General features: G+C 54.2%; 3 protein-coding genes across 4 annotated transcripts; 2 read left to right on the top strand and 1 right to left on the bottom strand.

The window, feature by feature from the left end:
- The first annotated feature begins 1,087 nt into the window (after window positions 1-1,087).
- On the top strand, window positions 1,088-2,089 carry LOC120897584 (actin-related protein 2/3 complex subunit 3). The gene is made up of 2 exons (XM_040302576.1): window positions 1,088-1,259; window positions 1,463-2,089. The coding sequence occupies exons 1-2, from the start codon at window positions 1,254-1,256 to the stop codon at window positions 1,991-1,993; spliced, it is 537 nt and encodes a 178-aa protein (XP_040158510.1). The 5' UTR covers window positions 1,088-1,253; the 3' UTR covers window positions 1,994-2,089.
- Window positions 2,090-2,123: 34 nt separating this feature from the next.
- Window positions 2,124-3,123, bottom strand: LOC120897583 (NADH-ubiquinone oxidoreductase subunit 8). The gene is made up of 2 exons (XM_040302575.1): window positions 2,957-3,123; window positions 2,124-2,861 (listed from the first exon to the last, which is right to left on the bottom strand). The coding sequence occupies exons 1-2, from the start codon at window positions 2,991-2,993 to the stop codon at window positions 2,242-2,244; spliced, it is 657 nt and encodes a 218-aa protein (XP_040158509.1). The 5' UTR covers window positions 2,994-3,123; the 3' UTR covers window positions 2,124-2,241.
- A 267-nt stretch (window positions 3,124-3,390) lies between these two features.
- Window positions 3,391-10,853, top strand: LOC120897575 (PAX-interacting protein 1-like). 2 transcript variants are annotated; one of them, XM_040302560.1, is made up of 4 exons: window positions 3,391-3,992; window positions 4,062-9,324; window positions 9,413-9,641; window positions 9,732-10,853. In XM_040302560.1, the coding sequence occupies exons 1-4, from the start codon at window positions 3,885-3,887 to the stop codon at window positions 10,303-10,305; spliced, it is 6,174 nt and encodes a 2,057-aa protein (XP_040158494.1). In that variant the 5' UTR covers window positions 3,391-3,884; the 3' UTR covers window positions 10,306-10,853. The 2 variants fall into 2 exon arrangements, with proteins under 2 accessions (XP_040158494.1, XP_040158493.1); XM_040302559.1 differs by having other exon boundaries at window positions 9,729-10,853.
- The last annotated feature ends 180 nt before the right edge of the window (window positions 10,854-11,033 follow it).

Raw genomic sequence — 11,033 nt, 5'->3', positions numbered from 1 at the left:
AAGTCATACCAAAAAGCCGCAGCATTCGGCTATGTTGATGGTTTGGTATAGCGTTTTTGCACACACTGCCGGGCTAGAAAGAATGAGAAAATATGCCGGTTACCAACGGCGCACCGTGCGCAAGCGAGACAGCCACTGGTAGACGTCGAAATCGGCTGTTGTTTGTTGTTCGCGAATGAGAAACGCGCGCGCGAGCGAAGGAAGCTGCTGCCGGCGACGCATTGCCAAGAGAACGCGCACGCAGCCGACGGACAACGGAGAGCGCAACACATCACGCCATTCATCCCCATTAAATTCCGTTCTGTGCAAACCCGGCAAGGGGCCCATGCTCGCACCCAAACTGAGTCATGCGTCCCCTCCCTTGGCACATCTTGACACACTCACACACACCAACAAATGTGTGTAATTGTTAGATCGTGTCCTAACGGGTGATGCGTCCCGCCGCCCAGCGCACCGCGGCAGCGCTGCATAAGTAATGCGTACACGTGCACGTGTGACGTGGTGCGATGCGTTGCTATTGACCTTCACAGCATCGGTACGCCTCGCGCCATTTCGCGATGCGCTTTGGACCCGATTGCATGCATCATCATGCTGCTAGGGGGCAGCAGCGCGTCATCCCTAGAACGGTTCCGGCATCGGCTGTTTGGGGTCGTAAGGTGGTACAGCCCCATGCAATGCAGCTGTTCCGTTGGGTAAGAAAACGGAGTTGCAAATTGCGTGCGGATTGCATAATACCGCTGACGGGGTAGCATAACGTGTCGCTTGTGGGCTTAGAACGGGCAGAACTGTTTTGTAAACTACATTAAATAGCCATCGAGCTGCTTACTTCGACAATGAATGCCTCGGGAGGGTGGGGTTTGATACCTTAAGCTGCTTCAAACATATTTTTACCTTAAATGGATGTCTTTTTAGTTGATACTAAACGGAATAATTTTTTGCTCTTGATGGAAGGATTATGTTTTCACAACAAACAAATATCGACTGTAATTTTTCTATTGAATTATTATTCCTTGCCTTTGCACAGTCTGCTGGCAACACGGCCAGTCGTTGTGTGCAACTGTCAAATGGCAAAACGTCAAAAAACTGCATTTGCCCGGACCTGGATCATTGCAGGGGAGGAGGAGATGTGGCGGATTGTCAAAACAATTGAAGAAAAACGAAACCAACTACCCAAAAGAGCTGCACTGTGCGCAGTTTTTAGTCAATAATAATTAAGTAAAGCTATCCTACGGTCAATAAACTCTACTTCTACAATGCCGGTAAGTTGGGGAACCTTTTGGGCAGTATTAAACTCCGGACATGGTTGTCCTGGACCTGTTAGCCCTATTGTCCCGAGGGCATTAGTCATCACAATCGCCCCAAACCCTAGTCGGGGTGTGTCGTTGATAGGGCAAAACATCCTAAAGATAACAGTAGTGTTGGGCGAAGAGATTCATGATTTGACCCTCCCCCCCGTTTGCAGGCCTACCATTCACAGATAAAGGATTACTCGCAGTCCGTGGGCAATATGGCCATTCTGCCGATCCGGACGCAGGCCCGCGGGCCCGCTCCGGTAAATGCCAGCCTCGAGCAGGACATCATCGACGAAACGCTGTACTACTTCAAGGCGAACGTGTTCTTCCGCACGTACGAGATCAAGTCGGAGGTGGACCGGGTGCTGATCTACATCACGCTCTACGTGACGGAGTGTCTGAAGAAGCTGCAGCGCTGTGCAAACAAAAACCAGGGCCTGCAGGAAATGTACACGCTGGCCATTTCGCGCTTCGACATTCCGGGCGAGGCGGGCTTTCCGCTGAACGCCGTGTACGCCCGGCCAAACTCACCGGCCGAGGCGGAACTGATGCGACAGTATTTGCAGCAGCTGCGCCAGGAGGTTGGCATTCGCGTGTGCGAGCGCGTCTTTTCCGGCGAGGACGGAAAGCCGAACAAATGGTGGCTCTGCTTCGCCAAGAAGAAGTTCATGGACAAGTCGCTCTCGGGACCGGGCCAGTGAGCCCGGGGAGAGGTCCCTTTTAATTATGTTTATGCATTCGTGTCCCAACTGCTTTTCCGTTTTTACATAGAATAAATTTCGCGTAAGTTCTCTACACGCACGCGTCTTCCGAATGAGGCTTTCTGCGCACTACGCTTATTACGGGCTGGGAGGCTTTATTCTTCTGTGTTAATTATCTGTTATTATACATAGTTGCTATCCACACGGGACGTGCTGGGCTGCCCTAACATCACGCCGCTGCTTCGCTCTTAACGGTACAGGTAGTCGGCGTTGATGTTGGTCGCGATTTCCGACTCCCACTTGTCGCCGTTGCTCAGCAGCTTCTCCTTGTTGTACAGCAGCTCCTCGTGCGTTTCGGTCGAGAACTCAAAGTTCGGCCCCTCGACGATGGCATCGACCGGGCAAGCCTCCTGGCAGAAGCCACAGTATATGCACTTGGTCATATCGATGTCGTAGCGCGTCGTGCGCCGGCTCCCGTCCGCACGTTCCTCCGCCTCGATCGTGATGGCCTGCGCCGGACAGATGGCCTCGCACAGCTTGCACGCAATGCAACGCTCCTCGCCGCTCGGGTAGCGGCGCAGCGCATGCTCGCCACGGAACCGCGGGCTGAGCGGTCCCTTCTCGAACGGGTAATTGATGGTGGCCGGCTCCTTGAAGATGTGCGCCAGGGTGACGGCGGCACCGCGGAACAGCTCCGTCCAGAAGATCGTTTGGGCCGCACGGTCGGTAATGTCGTTCATGTCCATGCTTTGCTCCTTGTTGTTCACGTAGTAGTACTCTTCTGGTTTAATTGCAGCGGGCTTGGCCTGCGAGCTGTAGCACCGTGCGGCGGCGGTCGAAAACGAAGCCGGACGGATCAGTCGGCTGCCTAAAAGCACAACCACAGGATGAAGTCAAGGCACGAAGCCAAGGCAAACAATATTATCAGAGCTCGGTGATGGGAGGACACCCGCCCGCACTTACCCTGTTTGGCCAGCGAGAAGATTTTTACGGCCGACATGGTTGCTTCCGTCGTATTCCGCGATTCTTGTCCGGGAGTTGCACTATTTGCAAACGATTGCAAAACTTTTTTCGGCTCGTTTCTGCTTTCGAGAGAATTTTGACAGCACCGTGTGAAGTTACGTAAATTTACAAATGGATTTCCATCACGTTTGTTTACAATCGTGCACAAGGTGCATACAATAATATTACGAAATTTATGACTGCTTCATTTTTAACTTTGAGAAAGGCAATTAATCTTACTTTAAATATTTGCGACCATGTCAAATTTGATAATTAGTACCAATAGGCAGTGAAATTGAATGAAAAATAATTCTTTTACGCTCATTTCACAGCTTCACTATCTTTCTCTTGCCCATTTAGTGCGGAATGTCAAAATCTGCGCTGTCAAATGTCACAAAATTTTCAAAGCCAAAAAGAAAAAGAACAAGCGCGTCGCAGAGTGATGAGTTTCGGTGTTTGCTCCATTGTAAATCTGTACCGGAAAAGTTCCCTTGCTCCCAACCCGATCACAATAGAAACCACAAACCATTGTCCCTGCACAACGATGGATAGAAATTAGGCTGCATTTGCCGTTCGCGGGTGTGTTTTGCCGTGTTGTTTTTCATTCCCTGTGTGATGGTTCGGATCCGGAAGGATTGAGGGGGTAGGTGGGATGTATTTGCCTCCCTCTTTACCAACACTGTAGCTGCCACACAACATACACAAACAAAACTTGGCGGTGTAGCGTGTCGTGGTCGGAGGAAAATCGGAATGAAAATTCGTCAAAATCGGTTGGTGTTAGCGCGCCTTGCATGAAAACAACTGACCGCAGCATTCTCCTGCTAGATGCTTTAGTCCCAGGGCAGCTTTGTGGATAGCAAAAGGTCGACAACCGTTTTGTGGGGAAAAAATGAATTCCGACCCAGCGACTGCCGGGGTCAATTTGGAGAGCCTCCAGATTAAGGATGATCTGTTTAAAAGTGTAAAATGTTATATTACAGGAACACTTGACCCGAAGGTGAGTATTACGATGCGTGAATGCGTATGACTTCCCTCCTGAGGTTAATGCTGCTATCCTTCTTTTCAGATAACGAAACTGCTCGAAGATGGCGGTGTGACAATGAGCAAGTTCATGGACTTCAGCACACTGCTCGTGTGCGGAGACAACTATGACGAAAACGAGATTACGGAGGCGGGCGAACTGTACGACATACCGACGGTAACCGAGGCGTGGGTGGTGGCCTCGGTACGGCTCGGCCGTTTAGCCTCGACCAAGGCGTACTTTCCGCTCAAGTCGGGCATATTTTGTGGCCTTCGGTTTGCCGTGACGCAGGTGGATCTGCGCGATCTGCGCAAGCTGTACGCGGTGCTCACGTTCCATGGCGGCACGTTCAATAGCCGGCTGGACCGTACCACCACGCATCTGGTGTGTGGTAGTGCGCGGGGTCCGGCCTACACGAAAGCCCTTTCGTGCGGTACGAGCGTGCAGATAGTGACGCCCGACTGGGTGTCGGACTGTTTGAAAACCAGCAGCCTCAAACCGCCGGCCGTGTACCATCCGAGGCTGTTGCGCGAGCAGGTGTACTTCAAGCAGGCTGGACCGATGGCGGGTCCAAAAGCGACACCGGAAAAACAACCGCTGAATAACATTTTAGGGTTCGATTTTGAGGAAGGGCTGGCGAAAACGGAAGTGCCGACGAACGGTAAAAAGGATGATCCCAAGCCTGGTCCGAAACAAGGTTCGCCTGTGACGAAACAAACGGCCAGCGGTGCAAACGTGAGCCATCTGCAGTCGGGAAATCCGCGCTTTGTCAGGGCACAAGGCCCACAGCAGCAGCAGCAGCAAATCCAGCAGCAACAATCACAAAGACTTCGTGGACCTGTACCTCAAAGTCCGAATGTGCAGCAACAGCAACAGTTGCAGAAAGCTCTACAACAGCAACAGCAGCTACAGCAACAGCAGCAACCGCAGCAACAGCAGCAACAGCAGCAACAGCAGCAACAGCAGCAACAGCAGCAACAGCAGCAACAGCAACAGCAGCAGCAGCAGCAGCAGCAGCAACAGCAACAACAGCAGCAGCAGCAGCAGCAACAGCTACAACAACAGCAGCAACAGCAACAGCAGTTACAACAGCAACAGCAGTTACAACAGCAGCAGCAACAACAACAGCAGCAGCAACAACAACAGCAGCAACAAGTTACTATGAGCACAACAAATAGTAACATTTTGCAGCAATCGTTACAGCAACCGCAACAAAACGCCTCAACTCCGCAGACGCTGCATCAAGCGAACATGAACTTCCAAACCACATCGGCCCCGAGTGGAACGATAATTCAGCAAATAATACAAACCCCTATGCAAAATAACTCCCAACAAGCCCCCCAGCAGCAATCCCAGGCGGCAGGCAAGCAAAATATACAAGTCCTATACAAAAGTGGGCCCAATCAGCAGCAACAGCAACAACAACAACAACAACAACAGCAGTTGCAGCAGCACCAGGCAGGTGGAGCGGCACAGATGCAGCAACCTCAGTACAGCCAGGCTACCGTAACCACTACGCAGACCGGGCCCGATGGTCAACAGAAGCAGATCGTACGACAAATTACGATCAATCAAACTCAGCTGCAACCGCCAGGCCAGCAGCAGCAGCAGCAGCAGCAACTGCAACAAGGACAGCAAACGATTCAGGTTTCGCAGTCGCAACCACTGCAGCAGCAAATAATACAGGTGCAGCGCACGAGCATGAATCAGCAGGGACAGCAGCAGCAGCAGCAGCAACAAATTCAGTACCAGCAGGGCAATCTAGGCGCTCCCTCTGCCCCGTCCGCCGCACAGGGACAGATGGCAATGATGGGAAATAATGGTCCGCAAACTCCAACCGGACAACAGGGCGGACAACCGAAGTTCATACAGCAAACCATCATTCATCAGCCCATGGGAGCGAACTATCAGACCGTAACGAAGCAGGTGGTTTTGGAGCAGCAACCACAAGATCAGCAACAATCGCAACCTATACAACAGCAAGTGCAAATGCAGTCGATGCAACAGCAGCAGCAGCAGCAACAACAGCAACAGCAGCAACAACAGTTGCAACAGATGCAACCACAGCAAATGAAACCGGGACAACCACAGGTGGTGCAAAGAATCGTCCAGCAGCAGGTGTTTCAAGGGCCGCCTGGGTCTGGGCAAGCTGGAGGCCAGAATATAGTCATCATTAACCAATCCACCAACCAGCAGCAAATCATATCCGGTCCTGGGGTGCAGCAAATGAATCCCCAGCAACGGCTCCAGTACATGCAACAGATTCAGCAACAGCAGCAGCAAAAACAGCAGCAACAAATCATTGTAAGCAGTGCGGGTCCGATGACTTCCAACCCTCAGCAGCAGCAGCAGCAGCAGCAACAGCAACAAATGGTTCAGCAACGCACCATTGTCACGTCTCAGGATGGGGGAACCGGTGGTCAAACGGTAATGCTGCAGCAAAGGCCACAACTGATGCAAGGTCAGCAACCCCAGCAACAACAGCAGCAGCAGGTGTCGCTTCAAGGACAGCAACAACCTATGCAGCAGCACATCATTCAGACTTCTGCGGGTGGCCAACCGCAAACAATAGTGGTGCAGCAACAGCAACAGCCATCCAGCTCGATCGTACAACAAGGTGCCATGGCACAGCAGCCCCAGCAGCAACAATTGATCATAAATCAGCAGCAAATTATTCAACAAACGGTTGTCCCTAACCAGCTGCAGCAACAGCAGTCACAGCAACAGCAGCAGCAGCAGCATCCTCAGCAGCAGCAAATAATACAGCAAACGATTGGACCCAACGGTACACCACAGATGATACAGCAACAGCAACCGCAACAGCAGCAGCTTCAGACCGGCGGCATGCAGCAACCGATTATGCAGCAACAAATCATAGCGTCGAACGGAGGAGGTCCCCCAACGCAACAGCAAATGATGGTAGTCGGCAGTACGGGCGAGCAGCAAATGCTTCCCACAGGTCTTGGTGGCAACGAAATGATGCAGCAGCAGCAGCAGCAACCGCAGACACCGACCCAACCACCGGGCACACCGCAGCCGCAATGGACTCCCCAAAGCCCGCTGCAACAACAAGCACAAACCGGTGTATCGTTCCAGACACAATCTCCCCAAACACAAATGCAGCAATCTCCGGTCCAGCAGCAACAACAGCAACAGCAGCAGCAACAAGGAGGTTCTATGATTCCCTCCGGTGCGACCATTGTACAGCAAACGATCGTGCAATCCCCGCAAGGGTTAGCTCCCGGCCAGCAGCAGTTTATTCGTACCACACTAAGGCCGCCAATGCAGCGGCAGCTGATTCAGCTTGATGCACAGTCCCGGGAGGAGTTGATGAAGCTGGATCCCGCCGGACAGCAGGAGTACATTAACCGGCTCCAGGCCAAGCACACGCTGATGCAGCGCCAGCAGGCCGCCTTTCAGGGCCGGCCGGGCCATCCGGGTGCACATCCGGGCGCCAGGCAGCAGATCGTTATTCGTAGTCCCATGCCGCCCGGTCTGAACCAACAGCAGCAGGTCCGCTGGTTGCACCACCAGCAGCAACAGCAGATACAGCAGCAGCAGCAGCAACAGCAGCTCCAAAACGCTCGCCAAGTCGTGGTCCGACAGCCCGGTGCACCGGGGCTCAGTCCAATCACGCAGCAAACCGTCGGTCCCGGCCCGGGCATGGGAACGTCTTATCCAATTGACCCGAATGCTACCCCAGCACAGCAGCAGCAGCAGCGCCTGCAGCAGCACCGCCTGCTCCAGATGCAGCTGCAGCGTGAACAGGTGCAGAAAAATCAACAGCAGGCAGCAGCTGCTGCGGCGGCGGCAGCTGCCCAACAAGCCGGATCGTCGCCGCTGCAGGGTCAAATGATGTCACCACGGGCGGCTGGTGGCTTCGCACCGGAAGTGGTAGTCGGAGCGGATGGCAGCACGATGGTAGTGCAGCAGCAAACGCTCGTAGGACCGCAGCAAGCGGCGGGAGCACAGCATCCTGCCTCCTCGCAAGCGTCGATCGATGCGACCGGGGCGGCGGTAGGTTCGCTGCAGGCCGCACAACAGCAGCAGCAGATGCAAAGCAAAACGAAAACCGCCCTGGCCAACATGCTGTCCAGCCGGTTGGGCAATGGAGGCACGGTACCGGCCGGTGGGGCCAACACGCTAGTCGATGGCAGCAGCGGACAGAGCGGTGGCAGTGCGGAACCTTCGGCAGCCGGTACGCTGCGGTTGATGACGGCGCAGCATAATGCGGCACTGCAGCAGCAGACGATGGGACGCTCGCCGCAGGAGCTGTTGGCGCTTCAGCAGCAACAGCAGCAGCAACATCAAGCCCAGCAGCAGCAACAGCAACAGCAACAGCAGCAGCAGCAGCAACAAGCTCTCCAGCAGCAACAGTTGCAGCAGCATCAGCAGCAGGTTGTGCGCCGCACGCTCGGCAACATTACCAACAGCGGGATGCCAGTTGGGGCCGGTCCCATGGTAGTAGGACCGCCCGGTGGTGGTCCAGTGGTAGTGCAGACGGCGGGTGGCGGTCCCGGCATCATCCCGATACCGCCCGGCGCCCCCGGCGGTCCCGGTGTGATGATGCAGTCGGCTGCGGCAATGAAGGGCGGCCCGGCACAGTTCAGCCCCGGACGGCCGACCCCTTTGCCGCGGCCGCAGTACTACGGCCACAATCCCAATCTCAAGCTGCACCCGGAGCTGTTCCTGCTCGGCTGCACCTTCCACATTATCGAGTACGACGAGCTGCACAGTGCGGCGGAGATAGAGGAGTGGAAGACGATCATCAAGAAGCACGGCGGGGAGATCGAATCGCACTACGGGCCGAAGGTAACGCACGTGCTCTGCCGCACGCAGCGGCACGGCGTGGTGATGCAGGCCATCCGCGATGCGAAACGCTGCATCACCACCTACTGGCTGAACGATATCGTGCTGAAGCGCCAGCTGCTGCCCCCGTGGCAGGCGCTGCACCTGCCCACGCCGGCCATCTTCGGCAACCAGAAGCCCGCCACCAAGCACAACATGTCGATCACCGGCTTCGAGGGGGAGGAGCGGCTGCGCATCAAGCAGATGATCGAGGAGTCGGGGGCGCGCATGACGCCCTACTTCTCCAAATCGAACACCGTGCTGATCTGCCGGCAGAACGAAAACCAGAAGTACAAGTTCGCGAAGGAGTGGAACATACCGGCGGTCAACACGGTCTGGCTGAGCGACATACTGCTGGGGAATCTGAACGCGATGCAGCAATGCGACGCGCCGAAGTATCAGCAGTTTACGCTCAGCTGCCACTTCCGCGTCGACTACAACCTGGTGATGCATTTGATGAGTAAGTAAACGTAGTTGCGGGTAGAAAAAGAGGGCAGGATAATGGAATTGACCTCTTGTTGCAAACATCTCATTTCCACCTCTCACAGCCGCCTGGAAATCGCCGATAAATCTAACGCAGGAATCGCACGAACGTGTGAAGCGCACGCTGAGCGAGCTGCCGCCGCCGGTTAGCGGAGCGAAGAAACCCCGCACCCTGCCCCCGATGGAGCCGATACCGGCGGAGATCGTGTGCCAGCGGCAGCCGGCGCCCGATGCCATACCGCACGTGCTGTTTTCGCAGGTCGACAACAGCGAGGGACTAGCGCACGCCGTAACGTAAGTACATCTTACCCCGCCCGGGGCAAATTCCTGCCACCAGGATTGATCTTAATGTTGATTGTTGACTGCCATTTCTGCATAAAGCAGAACGCTCGGCGGCAAGGTGACGAACAACGCGACCGAAGCGACCCACCTAGTGATGACGCGGGTCGCCCGCACGGTGAAGCTGATCCTGGCGCTCGCGACCGTGCGCCATCTGGTAAGTAGCAAGTGGGTGTCGGACAGTGCGGTGGCGGGCCAGTTTCTGCCGCTCGACAACTACCGGCTGGACGTGGGCGAGCTGAACGAGCAGTTCAAGTGCGACCTGCACCAGGTGCTGGAAGCGCCCGGCCGCGCCAAGCTGTTCGAGGGCAAGGTGTTCTTCGTGACGCCGCAGGTGAAGCCGGCCTGCAAGGATGTGCGGCAGATGATCGAGCTGGGCGGCGGTGTGGTGGAAAAGAACCCGCGCACGATCAAGCGGATACGGGAGGCGAATGCGGAGAAGCCGGGCAGCTACGTGATCGTCAGCTGCCCGGAGGATCGCATCATCATACAGCCCTTCATACAGAAGGCCAAACACGCGGTCTGCCAAATCTGCACCACCGAGTACGTGATGCAATCGATCATGCAGCAGCGGCTGTGCATCGAGCCGCACATAATCAAATGGGAGCTGGGGTCGTAGGGGGGGCTGTGGCGCGCTCAACGATTGTAGTGAGCGTAGGAACACACACACACGCATACGCATAGACGGTAGCACAGTAGATCATGCTGTGTTCGTGAGGAAAGGTGGAGCATAACTAATTGCAGGAAAGCAATAATTCAGGGACACTAAACCACCAAATGGCGGTGTATGTGTAGGTGTGATGTGGGAAAGATTTTAGTAGTGTAATTATCTATTTTTAGCTTGGCATTAGATAAAGCCTAGATTGTGCAGCGAGAGAGCCGTGCGATGAGAAAGAGAGATAGAGAGAAAGAGAGAGCAATATGACTATCAAGCAGAAGCGTCCGTCACAGGAAGCCCAGCTCGTTTGTGAGGAACGCTAGGTGATAAAGCGGAAAAGCTCAGCGGAGAAGCAGCTTCACTCACAAACCCCAACCCCAGCCGAATAGAAATGGTCAGTAGGATGGTGTAAATGTACCTAGATTTTAAGGTTTCCTTCAAGTTTTCTTTTCAGATTTTAGCGTTCCACAGAAGATGAATAAAAGATTATAGATTTGAATACAATGCAAGTGAGAATAATAGCAATGTCTGCATGCCGTTATTGGGGTTTGCTGTGAAAAATGGGTAAACATTCGACTGTCTTGTGCGCAAATTAAGTAGTATTTTTTTTAATTTTCTTTATTTTTTTGGTAGACCACAGTATGGGGTAATTTCTGGAGCAAACCACTCCAAAAAAAGAGCCATTTGTT

Source organism: Anopheles arabiensis, chromosome 2, assembly GCF_016920715.1.
Source record: "Anopheles arabiensis isolate DONGOLA chromosome 2, AaraD3, whole genome shotgun sequence".
Taxonomy (NCBI): domain Eukaryota; kingdom Metazoa; phylum Arthropoda; class Insecta; order Diptera; family Culicidae; genus Anopheles; species Anopheles arabiensis.
This window is presented reverse-complemented; position numbering and strand designations above follow the sequence as displayed.